Source organism: Cyprinus carpio, chromosome A19 (assembly GCF_018340385.1).
Source record: "Cyprinus carpio isolate SPL01 chromosome A19, ASM1834038v1, whole genome shotgun sequence".
NCBI lineage: Eukaryota > Metazoa > Chordata > Actinopteri > Cypriniformes > Cyprinidae > Cyprinus > Cyprinus carpio.
Genome location: NC_056590.1, coordinates 22,379,281 through 22,402,598, shown reverse-complemented (window position 1 = coordinate 22,402,598; position 23,318 = coordinate 22,379,281). Strand labels below are relative to the sequence as shown.

Below are 23,318 nucleotides of genomic sequence, written 5' to 3'. Positions count from 1 at the left end.
GAAATGAGCAGCTGGTAGAGTGAGGTGTTCAGAGACACTTTGACACATCAGAAGTTCTCCCTCTCTTGGCTTCAAGAAGGAAGATCTCACTGGAGGACTGATTATAGTTTGCTGAGGTTTGACCACCACAAGAAATGGAGTTGGCTCAGTGGTCTTTTGTTCTTTCAGTTTTCTCTTCTTCTTTTTCTTTTCTCCAGCCTCTCTATGCTCACTTCCTCCCTCCATCAACTTTTCTAGACTCTGCATCTCTCTGAATTTGGCAGACTCTCTATTTTTCTGATGCACATGTCCTCTCTCCTTCATCTTTTCAAGGCTGTCTCTCTCTTGCTTTTTCAGCCTTGTTTTGATGACTTCCTCCAATTATTTCTCTCTCATTCTTCACACCGCTGTGCCCTCTGAGGTGTCTCCCTTCTATGCAAAAAGTGAGCAAAACGCTCAAAACGTTGTCTAAACACACTGCTTAACAGTGCCATTGTGGTCACTGAATGCTGCAAGTGAATTCAGTATTTGTCGTCAATATCTGCTATTTGAAACTTGATATATCTCGAGATACCCCATCCCCCAATTCACTCGTGCCCCCTCAAAAATAATAAGTGGATGACCCCCCTGCTTCCAATACAATTTTCCGATGTTTTTTGTTATTTAAGGTAGTTGTCATCATGCTGATATATGTTCAATTGTAGTAATTTGATGCTATAAAAACGGCTGGTGTCATTACGGTTGATTGGGTCTGCGGGAGTTTGATACCACAGCTCCACCTCACAACACTACTGCGCAGACTCTGGCTCCAAATGATGTCATTTACTCAAGATGGCAGCGGCCATACTGAGATGCTTTGTCTTCATTTTTTTAGTGAAAGTAAGTGGAGACGTGCAGTCCACTGTTTTTATACAGTCTATGGTAGTACATCTTTTTTTTTTACAGTCTATGCAGTTGTTTTCGTTTACAAGGGTCTCGTAAAGTTGTTTCTGAATTAAACCGTTGTCGGTTTTTGTTGTCGTTTTTTTTTGTTTGTTTTTTTTTTCTGTAAGAATGCGATCACAGCCAATAAATGTCTACAATAAATGTCCATTTCAAAGAAACATGATCTCAAATACATTTCGAAAACAATGAATAATCGGTCTTTCCTCACCTTACTTCTAAGTTCTAATTTATTTATTTTTTAATCCAAGAGAAGAAATTCAGCATTTTGAAATAAAAATCCTTGATTTTTTTTTTTAATCTGTCAAGAAAAAAAAAAATCACTGGAGGGCGCTGTTTAGTGTCATTATATTTTGAGAAAGCAAGTACTGTATATTGCATTAGATTTTTTTCATGAACCACAACAAAACAGGACTGCACTTTAAACTTTTAATCCGAGCAAACCTTTACCGACACTTTCTGTTTATTGGCTACACATCATACAAACTGGGAATGTATCAAGTATAGTCTATGAAAGTGCAAATGATGACAATGCAAGGTTCATGTTCATGTTCATCAAAAAAAAGAAGAAGATATAAAATACCACCACCATAAATACTTCAGTTTTTAAAAAAAGGATGTAAAAACTGGAAGAAAAAAAATACATCAACTAAATACTCCAAATGTAATCACTAACTCTACATCATCTATTCTTTCTTTCCCCTTATATCATAATGACACCTTTCTAGAGCATAGACCTTTCTAACAGCAATGTTGTAATAGAGACGATCAAAACATGGCAACCTGTTCAGTGTAATACAAAACATGAGGCTTTTGTCAGCATGAACCAAAAACTATCCAGACTGAAATAGACTGTAGAAATTGAATTTTTAGCAGTTCATGAGTAAGGTTAATTGAATTTGATTGACACGGCAAACACTAACATAATTAGGTAACATGTATATAAATAAGAAAGTACAAAAAGGCACACTGATGAGCACAGCAGAATTAAAGAAAAAATAAAAAAAAAATCTCTTCCCAACATCTAAGACTCTGCAAAAATTATATATCAGAAATAGAAATCAAACTACTTATGACTGTTAGAATAATATCCTGGTTTAAATACATTTTAAGATCTAGTATCGACAGTGTTAAGAGTTACATTTTAAATGCATTGCTTTTTTTGTACAAACTAAGTGATGATGTGGTAACCGATAGCATGTCAAAGATGCGGTCTAGAAATCTTAAGTTGTATTTAACCTGCAATATTCCTTGAAAACCTTCTCCATTACTGCACAGTATGTTTCGTCAGAGAGGGATCTGATTGCCATTCTGCAAAGGTTTAATAATTGGTTAACAGATGTGTCAGTTTGGCCACATATGCCGTATATGAGAATAACTTTCTATGTATATGACTGAGTTCGGCACACAAACGAAATATGGAAAAGCACTGTTGTAATCTCTCTATTGCTTCAGAAGACCTGTGAAGTGTCTTTACGCGTTAGCCACGAGCCCAAATGAAACACACAACACAGGATGATCAAAGGTATTGTGTAGTAGTCACAATAAATAAGGTAATAAATGTCATAATATTTTCAGGAGTGTAAATTTACATGAAGTGTAACCTTTTGGAAGTGAACAAGGTCTTCTGCGAGACAATCTGTTGAAGTTTTTAACAAGCAGTAACATTTCAAAGATTTCAAAACACTCCTCATTTATAACATGAGATGTGTATTGTGCACTCTGCTTTTGCATTAAATGTGACTTACATTAAATGAAAAGAACATTAGTGTTTTTAAATAAAATAAATTGGTATGGCTAAATAGGAGAGCTGTAAAACTACAAAGCAAAATAGGGCAAGGACCTCTTAAAACGCAAAAAGATCTAATCTTAATTCTTATCTAACAATGTTTCACAGTAACTGTAAGAGCCAAGAAACAGTGGATTGATGTGTTCATGTATCTTCTCCTGGACATAAACATTCCTTTTTCTTTTCAGAAAAATACAACTGTCAAGTCAAAAATTCATCCATTTAATTTCTGTTCATTTGTACTTATAAGAAAGAATGAATTTCCACTCTAATACAGATGGAGCTTTCTCTCATGGCACCCACCCACAGCAAGATTTCTAGAGATGGCCAAAGTGGCATCGGTTGGTTTGAAACAAACACCTTGTAAATCTTAATCGAAATGTCATAACTGGATCTTCCAGTGAAAATGACAGACTTCTCTATGATGAAGTATGTTTATTTAGCACGCTCCAATCATTAAGCACGCTTAAACCTCGCCTCTTTCTTACAATCGACTGCAAGCTCATATTCAAACCTGATCAACACAATAATGGATATAACCAAGAACCAACCTAATATTTTTTTTTCTTTCGGATTTACACAGCAATATGGAAGAAAACACCTGTTGCTACTTCCATTTCATTGTGGCTTTAATACTTCACAACATTCACTCATAACCGTGTTCTCATGTGCACAAAAAAAAAAAATTGTTACACAATTTCCACCTGATTACTCACAACAGGTATGCACATAAAATTGATCTTACTGTCTTTCTAATATTAATAAATCCAGATTATTCTACATAATACAAAATAACAACACATATTTATGCAGAACCGATCCCAGATCTATAATGCTTGTGATTTTTTCACGCTGAATTTTTGGGTCTCTTAGTTGTTCAAATGTCCAATTACATGTAAAACTTTTCAATTTAAACCACTTCATGTTTCTAAGGCCACCAGGACAGATTTTTACATGTGTGCAGTTTTAGTTGGTTTTATATATGTTATGCTTAATGTAGGAAAAAATCCAAGTGCTAAGATATTAATGAAAACATTCATACACACACAAATACGTTTAGTGAATGAGACCCACTCTTCTCTCATCAACTTGAATCTGACCACATTTTCTTGTTTCTTCCACCAGACGTGATGCAACACACAACCAATACAAGTCCCGTCTGACCCCACTGCACCTTGTTCACTCTTCTCCATTTCTGAACGTGCAGTTTTGATTTTATTTAGTGTTTTGGCACAATAAGAGCACTAAGTTGGTAAACAATAATTAGACTTTTTCATCACACGAGGTGCACTTCTTCCTCCCACTCTAAGGAGAGGTCAGTTACCTGCGGATCCTGATCGGTACTGCTTTCAGGACGAACTGCATTAGTGAGATCTACACTGCTGCCCGTACCCTCCAAGTCTGGCTCTGCTTTAGGAGGTTGTGCATCATCAACACATTCAAGCTCCAAAAGTTGCGATGCCATCATGCCTGCGCTCTCTTTCATTAGCGATAGAGAACCCTGCTCAGGATTCCCCACCTCATTCTCCTCATCCTGGGCTTTGGCAGGTTGTCCCTCTCCAAAAATGGGAGGCTCAGGACTGGCATCTGAGGTGGCTGAGGGAATCAGTGCAATGCTTTGTGGATTCATATCATGGAACCAGGCCATAATGTTGCCAAGCAGGTTGGCATTGGTGGAAGGGTCCAGGCAGTCTGGGTCACTAGGGGTGAAGGCGTTACCCAAGGCATCAGGGTAGGAATTCATGTTAAAGGGTGTATAGTGGCTGGTAATGTTGCCCAGTCTCATAAGGCTGTCTCCCAGCTCTAGAAGCTCAGAGCTGCTCATGGAAGCTCGGGGGGGATCCCCAGTATGGGGGGCAGAATCCAGTCTAGAGGGCAGAGAGGAACCACTGGCACCTACAGAGGCATCGCTACTGAGCACATCCTGAGGCTCAGGGTCCAAGGCCAGCCTGGACTCCTGTAGGGACAGCTGAATAGCCAACAAAATATTGGGGTCATCCTCATCCAGAGACCCAAGTGCCTGAGGAGATAAAAAGGGTTCAAATTCTCAATACATGCTCTTTGACTCATTTTTGAGTTCAAACATGTGGGGTCAGTAAGTTTTTTTATTTGTTTGTTTTAATAAATTATTACTTTTATTCAGCAAAAATGCATTAAAAAGTGACATTAATAATGTGGCCTAATATTTCCATTTAAAAAAATGCTGCTGTTTAACCTTCAATTTATCAAATAATGCCGAAATAAACGCATCACAGTTTCCATGAAATTATTAGGGAGCACAACTGTTTTTCACATTGATAAGAAATGTTTTAGCATGTCAGAATGATTTCTGAAGGGTCATGTGACACTAGAGCCTGAAGTATTGGCTGCTGAAAATCATCTTAATGTGAGCATAAGAAGCTTCTTTCAAAAATGTTTTTCAAGTTATAATAATTAAAGCAAATTTTTAAATGGCATTGTTTTTTTTTTGAATTTTGTTTTTTTTTTTGTTGTTTAATTGTTTTATGTTTTAAAATGTTTTCTGGTTTATGAAAATGCATAAACTATTTTGTTTAATTTTGCTAAATTTAGATGCCATTTTATAGTAAATTTGACAATTGAAAATATGAAATAGTAACCAAATTAAAATTATTTTAATCAAAATACAAAAATATGACTAAAACATATAATTGTGCAAAAATGAACATCACATGTTAGAAAATCTATAAACAGTATATTCACCGTGGAGATCCCATGTCTTTGTGTACTGCCTCCCTCATGTGTTTCTGTAGACACAAATTGGACATACATACATTTCTTAGTAAACTTAGTAGTAACACTGACAAAGCAGCTCTTTTAGTTATTTCGATCCTAACATTATGTGGGGTCATTACCACCGTCAGGAGCTGTACCTGAAGTGTTGTCACTGGAGTCATGCGGTTCAGGGGTGTTACTGCGCAGGCTGTGCAGTCTGAGTAGGTCTCCTCTACGCCGCTGCCTGTGTCTCCGTCTGTACTGGAACTCTGAGTATTCCTGCACGAACCATCATCCTCAGTTTAATTACAATAATACATGGTTTCTTGTCAAGGAGAAGTTATAAATGAATGGACAGATCTTAAAAAAAAATGGACAGAATCTCACAGGAATACTGATTAACTTTAATATTACAAGCAATTAATAAAATGCCAATTTGAAAACTGTGGCCAGTGTCTCTAATCCATACTACTGAAATGGTTAAAAATAAATATTGAAAGAACATTTTTGGAATGTGTATTTGAAAAATTTGTTTATTTTTATCTAATTCATACAAATTGTATATTTGGGGTTTTATTTTTCATTTAAAAATTGATTTTTTTTAAATTGTAGTAGAGATTGTTTATGGTTGGTTTTATTTTACTACAAGGACAAGGACACTTTACAACCTGACAACAGTTTAGAATTCTGATGTTAGTTTATACTTAATATGTAATTATCCATTATAATAGAATTTATACTTTAAGTGTGATTGAGTGTCCAACTCCTTTTTGAGGCCACTGTATTTAGGCATTAAGAAAAAAAATGGTCTTGAGCAGTACCTGCGGCTGGCCTCCTGGATTGTAATTGCTCTCACGCTGTGCATTTGATCCCCGTACTGGGTGATTCCTCACCATCTTTGGAAACAGAATGAGATTCAGTGACTGCTTGTACTTACAGTAACACACAACTCTTACATTATTACAAGGACATCCCAGAGGATCAGAGGGCATTAACAGTTTTGTGGGCTACAACTCTGGCTGGCTGTGTGAGCTTTGCAATAGCAGAGGTTAGTTAAATCAGAAAACAAAATGTAAACACAGCAACAGTGATGCAGTAATACCTCAGGAGAGGCAAATCCCAGATACTCCCAGTCCCACGTCCCACCAGCAAAACTGCAAAAGAGGAAAAAAAGTACTGTGGCTGTAGGGTTTTATTTCTGCTTGTATAATATATTTTGGAAAATGGTGCCAAGGTAATATCATGTTTTTGTAGACATTAACCATTTTAACAATAATATTATAATACTATCACAGTGCTCTTTAAAGTATAAAACTTGAAAGAATACCATGGTGCTACTATGGTATATTTCCAAAAAACGATTTTGCAAAATCATCAGAGGTGAAAAAGGTGACAAAGATGCAATATGACCATACAATAATAATAATAATAATAATAATAATAATAATAATAATACTAAAAATACAAAGTTGTTAAGTTTGTTTTTATATGAAATAAAACCAATAAATAAATAATTCCTTTACCATAGTAATAATACTATACTATATAATAATAATAATACATTTATTTTATAATGCTTATGGCGGTCTTAATTTCAAATGTTAAACCACAGAGCTTATAAAATTTACCTGCGGCGAGGAGCCTCGGGAGAATCGTTTGGAGCAACACCTCGAGCCACGGAGGCCAAGAACTCCCGTCTCTTCTGCTGCACCAGATACGTGGCACTGATGATCTTATGGCGAGGGGTGCGGAGGTAAGGCCTGTTCACCTTCTGAGCAAGGTCTTCGGTGACCATCTCTAAATCAGTCTGCACATGTTGGAGAAAGATGAAACACAACAGCGTGTTGTGCAAGAGAAGGTTCAACAAGATATCAATCTCAGTACCTGCATAAGTTCAAATATTTCTTTCTTTGTGCTTTTGGGCTCCAAGAAGAAACTATATGGATAAGAGCACTTAAGGATGCGTCGGGTCTTGAGAAGTTCATGCACACCATCCTCAATGAACGTGGTGTCAGGTGGGGCTCCTTCCCCTTGAAGAAACAGATGCATTGACATTTTTACATATTTAGGCCTATTATTCAAAATACACCACACACCTGTTTATAAGAACATACTACATCACACTTAAAACTAAAGGCACGTATAGTGCATGTAATATATGTTCTACTCACTTCCAATGAAAGCTTTGCTCAGTTGTTCCATCTTTTCTTTGGCTGTTTTCAGGAGTCGTTCTTCTAACTAATTCAAAAGAAATGCCTTTGATGAATGATTGTCAACAAACAGTGACCCAATCACTCAACTGGAATGATTTAAAAGACATTCATTACATAAATATTCCTACCTGGTAACTGTGTTCATGATTCTTGTATCGTGTGTAATAATGCATAAAACGGTCAAGTTCCTGAAAACTCTTGTGCTTTTTATCTGCCTGCGAGGACATAAACATAAAAGCAAGAGAGACTTCCTGATGGAAATTCAAGCATATAACCACATATAAACTCAGAACAAAAGAAACCACAGAACCTGTTTTGTTACTTTTTACTCGTGAGAAATATGAGCCTGGAAAGTAAATGTTTGGTGTTTTGAGACTTTCCTGCCCTTTATTCAATAGCACCATTCACAGAAGTCCACAAACAAATCACAAAAGATCCAAGTCAATACATTCCTTGAATGGCTGCCATGTGTGTAACGAGTACCTCCACAGTCATCTCCTTGGACTGTTCCTCCACCTGTTGGATCACCTCATAGCGCGTGCAGCGATAGTATCCTCCAGTAGAGGAGCTGTGTTTCTTCCATTCCTCAAGACAAATCCAACAGAAATCATACTTGCACTACAGAGAGATCCAGATGAGAAAGGAGAGCAAAACAGAACTCATCAAACACGATCAAGCACTAAGCAGCTATAAAGTTGATTTAGAGATTGTTTTGAATTATACGATCAACCCTGACTGTCTTTCCTTCAATGATATAAACCAGCAACACATTTCAATCTGTGTTGCTAATCAACAAAGTAGCGTACTAAAGCAAGCATAGTACGAGATATTTTATTTCACAATATAAAAAGCCATCCAGGCACGAGTGAGCATTCAACATTCGTTTTTGTGAGCGTGACGTTGCCTTTCCTCCACGTGCTGGTGGCATGAATAGCTTCCCCTTCCCCCTGCCCTGCGCCTGTCACTCAAAACCTTAGTTAAGCCTTCATTAAGAAAATAACAGTGAGGCCAAGGCCTCAGCACTGCCTTTGTTCAAACACCTGCCTCTGACGTCAAAAGGCAGTTTTGCATCACACATACATCTTGTGTCAGGGTTAAACACACTCATATGATATCTGTAAGAGATTTTATAATACCGACTTTACATTGTACATTACAGAACACATAATAGTATGTCAATGTCTGTGCATATGGACAAGCACATAAAAATAGTCTAATAACATATAAAAAAAAAAAAAAAATTATCAGCTTCAGTCTGTTGAGTTTCCTTTAGCTTAGAACTAAAATGCTCTAGAAATGTCAAAATTGCCAAATTTGATAATTGGTCAAATTTGAATTTCTTTTATCTGTTAAATAAAATAATATACCAGTCCTTTAATTTAATAGGCCAAGCAGTTTTCTAACAGTGCTGATATTTATTATAACAATATTATTTCTTATTAATAAAATAGTTGGTCATATTGTGTTTAAAATGCTATTTACTCTACATTAATTGAGAAATTTTATTAAAAATACTGTTTATAAATAATATTGCAATCACTATTATGCTGTTGTATTGAATATCACAAAACTTCAAATAAAATCGATTTATAAAAAATATTCTACAAAAATATTTATTTTCTTCCGGTTCATTGATTAAATTGATGTTTTTAACAATAATGGATGGCATGCTGTTTTTTTATATAGTTAAAAACAAATCCACTCATAGGGTAAAAAAGCCTCTGATTTTTAATTCCAGGAGCCAAACATTGGTCCTTAATAAATGTGTTATTTACGAGTGATTACCAACTTCTCCGTTGATAGAATAAATTTCCTGACATCTGAACTTATTAGTCGTCAATGTGTCAGCTGATAATCATCAGACAGTCACAATTTAGCGGGCTGAAATTCGAATGGATGTGAATCTTTTTGTTCATGTACTCCATTCTGTACTGACCTTCGCGCACTGCATGTGATTACAGCCTTCATTTTTCTGGATGGGGGATTTGCAGTTGGCACAAGGTTTAGAGTTGGTGAGTAGCCACAAGCAGTTGGCAGCATCTTCGTAGGCTACACTCACACCAGCCACTGTTCAGAGACAGAGAGGAGCTCAATATTAAAACCTACAGCAGCAGGTTATACATCATGAACATCCATTAAGTAAAGGTGCAGGTCAAATGATCATGCACGGTGAAGATTAAATTCATGGCCAGGAAGAATAATATATTCAGTATTTTAAACATGTGAAAAGTCTGGAGCTCCTACATTCTTCAGGCTTCATTTCAGACACTTTCTGCAGCCACATCTTCCATGTCTCACAGTCACAGGGTTCATGAGCATCTCCAAGACACTCCCTGAGAAGAAACCCAAGAGATAAACATTAACAGTGCTTTGATGCCATTTTCGAGGATGAACATTAAGATTATCCCATCAAAATCTAAAGAAACAATATATTGTATTTTAAAGAAAATTACATTCATTTTTAAGACCGTTAAGGGTTTTTATATCCACCTATAGACCCCTGAGCTCTCATTCCTATAAATGTACAAAAAAGTAAATGAGGGGAAAAAGTACAGTATTATATTATCCACAAGTATCATTGTTTTTTTCACTTTTAAAGTATTTAATTTTTTGATTCTTTTTTTTGTGTGTGTGTGTGTGTGTGTGTGTGTGTGTGTGTTTTACTGCATTTTTTAATGAATTATTGTATTACAGTAATGAGAATGAAATCACAAAAAAATTATGAGAATTCAAATCTCTATAAAATGTGAGGACATATTATTATAGTAATGCAGGGGAAAAGGCAATAAATGTGCTTATCTGATATTGAAACAGTGTCAAAAAAATTAAATAATAAAAAATATATATAAAATAAAATACTTTCAGATTTTTACTAATATATACTAATATGTACAATTTAGAAGTAAATTTTGTACCTTACAGTACCGCCCCAGAGACAGCTTTGTACCTTTTCTCTGAGAGCATAAATAATGGAAACAGCTGGTTAACGTACCAGCAGAAGAGATGGCCTTTGCCACAGTCTACAGCAGGGGCTTTGAGCAGTGGGAAGCTCAGAGGGTCAGAGGCTCCAGGGCTTGGCCTAGACAGTCGTACGGCTCTTTCACATCTGGCTACGGGGCACCAGCGAATGGCAGGATTATTATCCACAAAAGCCTGGTGACGAAAAAAGAAATGTGTTGATACTTGGTCTTTGTTTTGGATGACGTACATGACCTAATATCCAAAACCAATTTTAATCTGTAAATCATTCAAATCAAATCAACATGATATTTACCCAACATTCAAACATTTGACTTCTGAGCATGTGTGTATACAAAAGCTTTTTTTCCTCAAACAAACACTGGCATAAACTCAACCAACAGCAGGATGCTGTCAGCATTTTGATTCAAAGCCAACGTCAGACAGTCTATCATAAGAAAAATAAAAGGGCAGCTTTGAAACGGTTTCTGGTGCTTTGTGAACTGCAATTGTACCTTAATGTCAAACTGCAGGTAGCGCTTATCCATCTCTCTGGAGACAACGCTTTCAATGACCTCCACAGGAACCAGCTGGAAGCAGTCATAAGCAGGGCAAAAGATGTTATGTGCTTCCCCATCTTGGATCTTCAGATTCAAAAACCTGACATCCAGACAAACAGTGTTCAAAAACGATGAATACATGGATCATAAACAACCTGCAATATAGTGCTTTTTTCAGTGGAGGATAATTTTTTCTATTCATCCACAGGATTTTAAAAATGTCCAAAAAACAAAAAGTTTTAAAGCGAAAACATTTTTTTTTTTCTTTGAGGAAAAGAACTACTCATCACATGAAGCACTGCAAATGCCATGGTTAAATAGGAAATGGTCAAATATATATCTAAAACATATATAACTATTGACTTATAGTCACTGATTAGGAGTATAAAAAAATATTTGACGTTTACTGCTATTCTGTTTCTAAACTATTCCAGCATGTACACTACAGTTTAAAGGTTTGGGGTCAGTAATATTGTTTTAGGTTTCTGAAGTCTCTTATGCTCACCAAGGCTGCATTTATTTGATCAAAAAAAAAAAACAGTAATATCTGTTAAATATTATTATAATTTTAAAACTTTTCTAATAAGTTCTAATAATTTTTTTGTGGAATCCATGATATATTTTTGTTCAGGATTCTTTGATGAAAAAAGAAGTAGAAAATAACCATGTTTATTTAAATTGGAAATCTTTTGCAATGTAAAAAATTCTTTACTGTCACTATTGATCAATTTAATGCATTCTTGTCAAATAAATGTATTCATTTTTATTTTTTTAATCTTACTGACAACAAATGTTGTAGTGTAGTTACCTGTAATGGATACATTATAAAGAAAAACATCTGATATGATCTGAACTTGTGCTTTAAACAAAACTTCATTTCCTTACCCTTCCCAGCATGCCCTGCAGAACTCGTGCCCACACGACATATCCACAGGGTCCTCAAACACCGATATGGTGCAGATGATGATAATACAATACTTGGTGGGAAAAAAAAATTTTGAAGAGTGTGTGTGTGTTTTTTTTTATATTTTTGTACTGTGTGATAAAGAATGTGGATCATAACGTGATGCATGGAGCTGAATCTTACCAGGGCAAGGCCATCAGTAGGAGACAGGCTGATCTCATCAGGGGAGGTGACAGAGGAGCGAGTGGTTCTGGGAGTTCTAGGTGAAGGCAGAGTGTCCCAAGCATTGTAGCCACTCGGTGGGGGAGTTGGCATCTGAACACCTGAGCGCTGGCAGCAGTCCTCCGCATTAGACATCCAGTCCTCTAGAAGTTTTTCCCTGTCCCAGTCTTTCAGTAAAAAAAAGAAGGTTTAAACAGGGCCATTAGTTCAAGTAGCTGTGTATAAAACATCAAATATTCTGACAGGGTTTGACAGTGCCACGGCCAATCAGAAGCAAAGAAAGTGTGGACACACAAGTTGCTTGTAGCAGGAACCTGGTCACATAACACCAGTTTAGGACATTTTCAAAAAAATATTATATTGAATCCACTTCCGTCTCTTTGAATGTATGAATGTGAAATTGGTGCCAACTACTTCAGTGAAGATAAAGCATGGAATTTTCTGGTTTGCCCAGTAATAAAGTCGAGCCAAACCCTTTTGCTTGTAATATCTTCAAGAATGAAGGGTATTGGATATTGGCCAAATTTGGCATATTTCTTTAATTGATCAAATGGATCAGCTGGCACAGTGACAGCGCTCTGCAATATATTACCTTTTCATCTCTTTACAAATCCTTTACAAATACGTACTGCAGCGAAACTATGGTAGAGGGATCAAACAGTACTTATAGCATGTAGTCTAAAGTGTTTCAGAGAATTTGTGTTCACAAAATCTAAAAGATTTTACCCAACTACCTCAAAATTAACTTGTGATGACAATTACTGCAAAAAAAAAAAAATAATAATGTTGCATATAAACCCAGTGATATCATTGGATGAGTGGAATTGTTTGCTGCAGTAAGTTTATACCGTGAGCTCGCAGCAGGGCCTCGGCCGTGAAGAGAGGAGCCTGCAGCATATCCGCCGTCTCCACTATCAACATGTCTTTCAACTGACGCAGGTCTTGCAGTTTCAATCCCTCATATGGCTGGAGAGAAAAAGAAAAGAGAATAACAGGTTTGGGAAAAAGAGGGATAAAGATTAAAAGTGTGAAGGAAAGAGGGTGTGATGGAAAGAGAACTAATAAAGCTTTTCCTTTTTAACTTCTATATTGCTCAGCCTGTCTGGAACAGCAAAACGAAGCAATCATGAGTCTGCTGCTGGCAGTTGGGTCTATCCTCTTTCAACTGGTGCCCTATTCCTTGACAGTACATGTATACCAAGTTATGATTTATCTTGAGCTCACATCCTCAGTGCAAAACACACAGCTATAACTAATGAAACAACGGTGTACTCACACACACGCACAGTGAACATTAGTTTCTTTGTTTGTAAGTCTGCAAACCTCTGCCTATATTATATATTGGGCTATACACTGATTAACAAATTTAACAAACAGAACAATAACTTTAAGTTAATTACAAGATATGCTGATACATAAATTGAGAATAACTGCATGAATGTGTTCCAGTGGCTCAGTGGTAGAGCATTGTGTTAGCAGCACAAAAGGTTGTGGGTTCGATTCCCAGGGGAACACGTGTTAGGTAAAAAATGTTAGCCTGAATGCACTGTAAGTTGCTTTGGATAAAAGCGTCTGCCAAATGCGTAAATGTAAATGTGAATCAATATTTGCTGAGAAAACCTTACACAGGAAGATATATTATTCAATAAAATTAATAAAATAAAATAAAATAAAATAAAATAAAATAATATATATTATATATATATATATATATATATATATATATATATATATATATATATATATATATATATAATATATATATATATAGCATATGTTTTTATATATAAAATTGCACAAAATAAATATATAGAAAATGTTATATACATATACACAGTACCATTCAAAGGTTTGGGTTTGGTAAGAACATTTAATTTTTATTATTATTATTTATTTATTTTGTTTTATAGATTTGGTGTTCTGGAAACATTTCTTATTATCAATGTACAAAACAGTTATTTCAAGAAAAAAAAAAGTCAGTATGTATATTTAAATATATTTATTTATATATATACAGTTTTAACACAGCCGTACCTCTCGTCGGTCAAGGGCAGCATGCTCTGCTTCTATCTCCTGAGCTCCGGCATCCTGAGAGAAAACCATCTGAGACTCCAGACTGAGCGCCAGTTCCTTGTGATGCTGTTTCTCCGCACAGTCACATGGCGTCTCCCTGTCCTCGTTCTCCACGAATAAATCTGCATTGTTCTTTACTAACAACTGCAAAACACAAGACTAAAACTTAGCTAGTGGCTTCACTGAGTAATCAATCCTAGTGTACTACAATTAAACCAGAAAAGTAATCTTCCATGGTCATGAAGTTTGGCCACAGTCTAACAGAACTGAAACTGAACTGAGGCTTTGCATCAAATCAACTGAAAATACTGTAAACACATACACAACTTAGATGCCTGAACTATGTAAGAAAATAACAATCTTGTTACCTCAACACAGTTCTTCATGCCAGCTGCTGCTGCGTAGTGCAGGCAGGTGCTCTTTTTGTTGTCTGTGGCATTGACGTTGGCTCTCTCATACTCGCCCTGGTCTAGCTTGGCTCCGGTCCACAGCAGGATCATCTGGAGGCACTCAGCCCGCTTCTGTTCATCCTCCTGGGGGCGGCTGATCCGTGGCTGCAGCGCCCCCTCACTCAGCAGGATCTGTGGGCCCATGCAAAGCAGGTGCAACGCAGTCTCATTGTGAACGTTGCACTTGTTGGGGTTGCCATCTTTGGAGAAAAGGAAAGACCTGCAGGAAAGGAACTAGAGTAAGTACAAACTGTAAATCAGAAAAGAAAAAAAAATACGGAATAACATTTAAGAATACAATTTACTACAGCAAAACACAAACAGTAGATGCACCGAAACTAAATGCAAAAATACTGTACCCTAACAGTCTAGTTTTTGTACATATTAATTTTGTGCAAATGATTTTAATTCAGACTTGATTCTTTAATCAATCTGTAAACAGCTTCATCTTATTCATTGAAAATAACTGCATAAAAACGACAAATCATTTCAAAACAGGCATCACTATAGCTTACATAAGCAAATTTTGCTCTACACAAAAGCAATATCTATCTCCTTGAATTAGACAATCATAATTAGAAATATTTATTATGAACTACAGAAAATTCCATAGATCTTGTGACTTTTTCAGGCCTGATTTTTGATTTTACCAGAATAAATTTTAAATATTAAAATCTATTATTTATTTAAATCAGACAACTTGTCCAATCTATTTTTGAAGTAAAAGCAGGCACAGATATTTGTAACTTGAATATGTGAGGCTTCCAGTTATTTTAGTACAAAAACAATCCATTATGCTACTTGATATTGCAAACAGCTATTTGTTATCATGCTATTTTAATTTACTATTGTAATCATAAACACATACCGGTTTTATTTTACTGCACTCTGTTGTTCTATTTATCTATCTATATTAGCTAAGGAATCAGAAGCACATTCACAGGAAATAACTGACTTCTGCATTGAACAATGAGGTGGAAAGTATGACATCATATCCTGTTATCGTCATTCATTGATTTTGCATGCTCAGAGCCTTAATGCCATACAATGAACTGGAGTTATGCATCATAACTGTTGACACTTTGTGGATGACGGTATGTTGTATTGCTCAATCAGCATCCAAGACCAGATCTATCACATTTATTGATTTGATAAGCCTCTATAAAACACCTCAGGTAGTATTTGAAGACTACCTTTATCTTCCTCCCAGCGGCAGCCTCTTCCAAAATTTCATAACATGCATTAGAGTCATAATAATATTAACAATGAAAATCTCATGACACTGTTCAACACAGCTGGAGCCCACAGCGTCTCCCTACCTGGGCGTAATTAGAAAGGCTAATATCATTTTCATTTACTAGCGGGAGCTTCAAAGTAATTCATAACAGGTTTGAAATACACCATAGAATGGACTTAGGGAAATGTGCAACCTTGTAAGCTTTAAGAGTGAATTTAGTGATTGCATCCAGCAGGCTTTAATGCCTTTTAGTGGAAATGACTCAGCGAGCTGTTCTGGGAAGTCTGTGATGTGAATCTGGCAATGGGAGTTTATTAGTTAATGAAACTGAAAACAACAGCTCTAACTCCCTGCATTCCCCTAACCCTTCTCTCCAGCTGAAACTGCACCTGGGAGGCCTGAAAGACTGGTTGAACTACCACAAATTGACACAGACACCTGTTAACTATGCAACTGTTAAAGGGGTCATATGATACGATTTAAATTTTTCCTTTCTCTTTGTAGTGTTACAAGCTCTTGGTGCATAAAGAAGATCAGTAAAGTTGCAAAGACTAAAGTCTCAAATCCAAAGAGATATTCTTTATAAAAGTTAAGAGTCAACCACTCCTACCTAAAATGGCTCATTCTAACACGCCCCCACATGTCTACATCACGATGTGGGAAGATTTGCATAATGCTACCAAAATGTTCACGCAAAGAAAGAAAGCGCAACTTTTATTCTCTCTGTTGCCACCGGCACCATGTTGTGGAGACGCTGTGTGTTTCGTTGTGAAAGCGAAAGTACTTTTTTTGGCCTTCCAAATGAGGACACAACTAGAAATCAGTGGTTAAGTTGTATCCACAACACTGTTCTGGAACAGTTCAACCCAAATATTCAGTTGTGTGCAGTGCATTTTGCGGAGGACGAGGACTGTTTCCTGTGAGAGTAGCCTACAATGCCGGTGTCTGTTTCTATAAAGTGGGGCAGTTCCAACTTTGCAAGGACAGGCTGGTGCTTCTGACTCACAACAGTCTGTAAGTACGTTTTCATATGAAAGCATTTGCCACTGATGATTCAAACGCAAGTTTTGAGATGTGTAGAGTAGAGCTTGTTGTTTGTCGTTTCTCAGATCACAAATGCAGACATGGTTTTATGTCTATGCAGCGCGATACACAACGCAATCGTTTTTTAGACTGATGAGCTTTGTAAAAATCGACGCGTTTCAGAAATGTGGGGCATAGACGAGAAACAATAATGTACATTATGTGGAAAATAATGTGTTTTTTGAACCTTAAACCAGATAAACACACTGCATTACATCAAATACACAAAATAATGTTTTTTTAGCAACATCATATGACCACTTTAAAGTTAGTGAGATGTCACAATAGAACCTTATTGCAATAATGACATAACCACATCATGAAATGCAAAGCCAAGCATTTAAGCTGGAATGACACCAATATCCAAGGATAATGTCTAGACAAGCAGGTGACAGACATCTGCTGTATGTTCACTAATGAATATGTGATCATTATAAAAACAAGACCACACAAAGTGTAAACATACATTAGGCCAAATGCCAGAGATACACACATTTGGCCTCAAAAATTCTGGGTGTAGTCTAGACTGGCAGGCTGTTTTTCCAAGAATTAGCAGCAGCCAAAAAGTGAACTAGAATTCCAGTTACAAAATACAGAAATCTGGTATTAGCTTTTAAATACATAACCACTTCAAACTGGCCGTTCTAGCTTGGGAAGTGGTTCGAGCTAAGGTGTTTACAGTTTTGTCAATATATTTGTTTTTAAACTAGGATACATGTAGAAACATTGTTTGACCTTGCAAGCTCTAATTTGACCGGCTGAATTTGAAAGTCTGCCTGGAAACAAAGTTGTGTTCACAAGGTACCGGATTCATACAGCTAGTGCTTTCAAGAAAGGAGTAATAACTAGATTAGACAAATTTTGCAGGGTTAATAACATCAAACCTTTAAAATAAATTCAGCAAACTAGATATTCAAAAACAGAACTGTACAATCTGCTTGTTTTTGAGTTATGTCTTAGAAATAATCAGTACTGAATCTATTTAGATGGGCCAAAATACTAATCAGTGCCTATACATATTGCCTGCCAATTTTTCAAGTGCTTGCCATGCAACCTTATGTGCAGAATTTTTTTCCTTTTTGAGCTTATTATTGTTAAATGATCTGTAAATCTGCACATAAACAGCACAGTTAGAGATAGATAGCTAGATAGATAGATAGATAGATAGATAGATAGATAGATAGATAGATGGATGAAATCAGGCTGTGAAATCATTAGGTTATTAGTTGTGTGCTCCAACGAGCTGTAAAATGAAACGAGGAAAGTGAAAAGGAAAGAGGAGGCACAGAGAGTTCTCAGTAGCTAGCTGTCCTAACTGATAATTACCAACCATCTTCTCAGAGGGGTGCTTTAACTACACTAAGTCAGAGTTGGTTTCAAGGCTCCAAGTGGTCTTGACTCAAATACCAAGCAATGGAATTTAACAACCATGCAAAAATACCCTTGCATCACACAAACATTATGGGCTCCACATAAGCTTCCCATTCCATGCATATTTGCTTAAGGTCCTGTGTGTTAGGGGCCAACGTGGGAATGGTTATTCAGTGTTTCTTGTTCTCCCTGAAGCAACAACCCTCTACAAATGCTGCTATGCTGTTTGGGTTTTCCCATTACATGAACAGAAGTCTAACAGTCATTTCCCTCTTTGTTAGTCTACATATTGATATTGAATGGGTTCATATGTTTTGCGCTGACACATACACTATCATTAAAATATTTGGGGTCGGTAATTTTTTTAGTGTTTTTGACGTTTCTTACGCTTACCAAGGCTGCATTTATTTGATCAAAATAAAATTGCATGCAAATATATATAATATGCAAATTATTATTACAATTTAAAATAGCTGTTTTCCATTTTAATATATTTTAAAATGAGCTTTATTCCTGTGATGGCAACACTGAATTTTCAGCAGTCATTACAGCAGTCTTCAGTGTCACATGATCCTTGTTGAATTGGTGTTCAAGAAACATTTATTATTACTTTCAAATATTTTTGTGAAAACCGTGGTATATTTTTTCAGGATTTTTTGATGAATGGAAAGTTCAAAAGAACAGTGTGCAATTGAAGCAGAAATCTTTTGTATCATTATAAATGTTTTTACAGCCACTTTTAATCAATTGAATGCATTCTTGTTGAATAAAAGTATTAACTTCTTATAAAAAACAAAAATTATAAAAATCTTACTGACCACAAACTTTTGAACAATATTGTATAATGACTACTAGCACCTAATAAGAAAAAAATCTAATTTGTCATTTATTTAGCTTCACATAATCATTAATTAAATTATATACTTCTTTTAATTTTAATTATAATTTCATAACTAATAATAACATTTTAATAATAACCATTTTTCTAAAATGTTAAGGATCTGCTTTAAATAGTGTCACTCTTACATTAAAATTTAAGGTGAACAATCAGAACTCAAGCAATAGAGGCTCATGCTTGTAATTCAGTGCCCAATCATTCACAGGCTCATACCTGATGAGGCGAGTCATAGCATGGCGTGAGGCGTAGTGCAGGGGTGTGTTGTGTTGATAGGGCTCCCCATAAGATGCGTTGGGCTCCAGAGCCTCTTTAAATTGAGGGTTGTTCTCATAGAGCTGGCAGGCCAGGCCTTCGTCTCCACTGATAAGTGCTTTACGAAACTTGGTGGCGGTATTCCCCATGGCAGGAGCTGCAGTGGGAGCCGCAGAGCGGCCCACATTCACTTTTCAGCACTCAGCCAGCATGAGAATGGATGGGTCGCATACCACAAGTCCTGTAAACACATCAACACAATCACATTGTCTGGGATCTGTTATTCACGGTTATATCATGGGATGGAAAATCAATATGGAAAATCAACAGCACCATATTGCAATCTCTATTTAAAATTTGACATCAGACAATCAGCTTTTGCTCCGAATGTGATACACAGACTCTACGCCCATCACTAGTCCATACCTTCACCTCAAAGCTTGACTTAAGGCTTAAATCTAACGGGGAAAATTACCACAAGCATTTTCAAATGGAAATGCAACAATCTTGCAGAAAAATAAGACTGGAGTACCATTACTGTTTGTCATGATCAGACCCATCAATAATCTTTCTGGACTCTGAACTTAATCTATAAAGTCTGAACGTTTCGTGACAGGTGACCGAGTTGATCAATGAAATTGACTGCTGGGTATGCATTTAAAAAAAAAACAAAGTGTTTAACATTTCTGTGAAATCAACCAACAAATGGCTCAATTAGGGTCCATTAAAACAGAATGGTTAAGAATACATTTTTGAGACTTGAGGTGGTAGAATGAAGGTCTCGATTATGTATCAACTTTTTTAGAAGTTGATCTTTTGACTTGAGTGCTGAGTTTTTAGAAAGCTGTGTAATGTATGAGATGCTGCAGAAAAGATGCCAAGCATGATCGCAATGGACAAATATATACACCCTTTATAGGTGTTTCTGCTTTGGAACATATTAACCAGTAAATAATTATACAGTGTGGCTTTAAATATAACTCACGCTACTATCTTGTGGAAATCCCTAACGTAACATAACCAGTCTGCTTCACAAAATGCTAATTTGCATATGACCACATTGTGCAAATAATCTTGCACAGGTGTCCTTATCTGATCTTACTGTTAGCCTTTTTTCTAAACCGTTACATTAGAAAAAACGGCGGTGCGTCTTTTCGATAAAAAAAAGTACAAGTAGACTAAGACAGAAACCTTTTTAAAAGGTTACATGACCTGAGGGATCTATAATATTTCATCAGCAAAACAATCCAGTATGCATCATGTCATGCTCTAATAAATCTACTTGAGAGGGTTGTGGGAGAGGAGAGGGTGGAAGCAGGTGCACTGATCGGGCATGAGTGAGTGGGAGCTTCGACCCGTTTTTTTAGGTCATTCTGTCTGCTCTGTTGTTCTTTTCCACATCATTTCACATCTCACTCGCATTCAACAAAAATGTCTGCGGAGTTACATCAGAAACAAAGCACATTTTAGAACTTTGGGCTTGTGGAACGGCTCATTTTCAGGTGGGACGTCTGAGAATGCAGAACAGATGAAATAAGAGCAGCACTTGGCAGGCACACAAAGGGAGGGAAACGTTTCTGTCCCACAAGCTTCCCCCACACTAGAGCTCAATCATTAAACATACTGTGTGTCCATTAATAGAAAAACTCCATTTGCATTCATTTTACAGGCAGTGGGCTACTTTCAAACAATGCAGGCTTTGTGTTACAAGATGAACCTCAACTGCCGTTTTCACTTTTAACAATGTCTGAAACTCCAAGCTAATTATTTGCCAACAACAGCATGCACTAATCTGACATTTAAAGTGACAGTACCAAAATTTTATGATTTTTGCTTTTTTAGATGGAAGACAAAATGTGAAGGACTTTCATTGCATCATGGTTACACTTTATATCAGGTGGCTTTAACTACTATGTATATACTTATTATGAACATACATGTTGGTTTATTGTAATTACATTAGATTAACACTTGTAGTTACACTTGACTTTATCCCTAACAATAACCCTGTCCTGGTCCGAAAACTGTAACTCTAACTGTAACTGTAACTCTTAATCCTTACTCCTAAAAGTAACTGTTTCTATAATTGTATGTGTTTATATTGTTAATTAATCTTAAGTGTGATACATTGCTTATTTTTGGGGGTTTTTTTGGGTGTAAAATGTATTTTTTTGTGCTCTTCAAAATAAAGAAAGTCATGCGGGTTTGGAACAACATGAGGGTGAGTAAAAGAATGACATAATCTTCTCTTTGAGTGAACTACCCTTTTAACAATACACAGAAAGACAACATGGTGACGAACTGAACACGAAAACAGATTACATACGCTGTTTACAGATCACTTCGTGGTTTCGAAAAGAAAGCAGTTGCTTACAATATTCTAACAGACACAAAAGATTGAGCTTCATGTAAACCATCACAATGTATATGTATGCTGCATACTAGCTCGGTGAATCGCTTATTTGTTTTCAGTGCTGGAGGAGGAGTGGGGTTCTCTCTGGCAGTTAAATTTCTCATGAAGCATTTGCAACAGTTCTCTAACAATAAAACTGGACCGATCATTCAACAAAAGCTCTTAATCTCTGCCTGTAGTTTTTCAAGGATGCATCTACTGTGTTGACAGCTGATCAGCATCATCAGTTCATCTATACCGGTCTGTAGCTGACAGACCCCTTACATTAAAGCCTTCAAAGTTACCCACAAACACGTTTGATAAAGCAGAGCTCTCATTTCTTTACACTCGTAAACCCAGTCAAGTGGAGATTTCGACACCAAGGCGTGTTGACATGAGCGACCAACAAACAAACAAACAATCTCACACGTACCTCATCACTGATTTGGACGTATCCACTAAGCGTCGACACATCAAACGACCAAAAGCTTATATCAACATTGTTATCGGACAGAAGACCTTCGATCATGTCAGAGATTATGTAAAAAGAAATGATAAAGAACTATATAATCATAGGGGTGGTGCTCGTGGCTGTGCTTGCTAGTCATGCTCTCATTTCATAGGACAATAATCCGCGTCTCCTTCGCGGTTTTAACGGTAGATGAAGAACCGAGTTTAAGAGCCACTTACCGCCACCTACCGAGGACTGTGAGGCACAGTCTCATATTATCTACGTGGCCAAAAGTTTTGAGAATTACATAAATATTAGTTTTCAAAAAGTTTACTGCTAAACTGCTTTTAGATCTTTGTTTCAGTTGTTTCTGTGATGTACTGAAATATAATTACAAGCACTTCATACATTTCAAAGGCTTTTATCGACAATCACATGACATATATGCAAAGTGTCAGTATTTGCAGTGTTGGGCCCTTCTTTTTCAGGACCTCTGCAATTCGCCTGGGCATGCTCTCAATCAACTTCTGGGCCAAATCCTGACTGATAGCAACCCATTCTTTCATAATAACTTCTTGGAGTTTGTCAGAATTAGTGGGTTTTTGTTTGTCCACCCGCCTCTTGAGGATTGACCACAAGTTCTCAATGGGATTAAGATCTGGGGAGTTTCCAGGCCATGGACCCAAAATTTCAGACATTCTGGTCCCGAGCCACTTAGTTATCACTTTTGCCTTAAGGCACAGTGCTCCATTGTGCTGGAAAATGCATTGTTCTTCACCAAACTGTTGTTGGGTTGTTGGAAGTTGCTGTTG

The 23,318-nt window shown here is 36.6% G+C and overlaps 1 protein-coding gene across 1 annotated transcript; it reads right to left on the bottom strand.

The window, feature by feature from the left end:
* Positions 1 to 1,336: 1,336 nt before the first annotated feature.
* On the bottom strand, positions 1,337 to 22,695 carry LOC109052706 (ankyrin repeat and IBR domain-containing protein 1-like). Its single transcript, XM_042777088.1, has 21 exons — positions 22,489 to 22,695; positions 19,625 to 19,904; positions 14,742 to 15,042; positions 14,335 to 14,517; positions 13,149 to 13,266; positions 12,262 to 12,467; positions 12,060 to 12,151; positions 11,130 to 11,274; positions 10,649 to 10,809; positions 9,901 to 9,989; positions 9,593 to 9,723; positions 8,140 to 8,274; positions 7,785 to 7,871; positions 7,615 to 7,681; positions 7,328 to 7,473; positions 7,072 to 7,250; positions 6,546 to 6,597; positions 6,265 to 6,339; positions 5,602 to 5,722; positions 5,432 to 5,475; positions 1,337 to 4,730 (listed from the first exon to the last, which is right to left on the bottom strand). Exons 2-21 carry the CDS (start codon positions 19,810 to 19,812, stop codon positions 3,987 to 3,989), a joined length of 3,264 nt encoding a protein of 1,087 aa, XP_042633022.1. The 5' UTR covers positions 19,813 to 19,904; positions 22,489 to 22,695; the 3' UTR covers positions 1,337 to 3,986.
* Positions 22,696 to 23,318: the final 623 nt, after the last annotated feature.

Bases quoted from the DNA above. Each gene is read 5' to 3' on its own strand.
- LOC109052706 (XM_042777088.1), bottom strand. From the start codon at position 19,812: ATGGGGAATACCGCCACCAAGTTTCGTAAAGCACTTATCAGTGGAGAC. The intron at 12,152-12,261 runs GTAAGATTCAGC...TTTCCCACCAAG, and splicing joins CTACTGATGGCCTTGCCCTG to TATTGTATTATCATCATCTG. The intron at 10,810-11,129 runs GTACAATTGCAG...TTTCGTCACCAG, and splicing joins ACCTGCAGTTTGACATTAAG to GCTTTTGTGGATAATAATCC.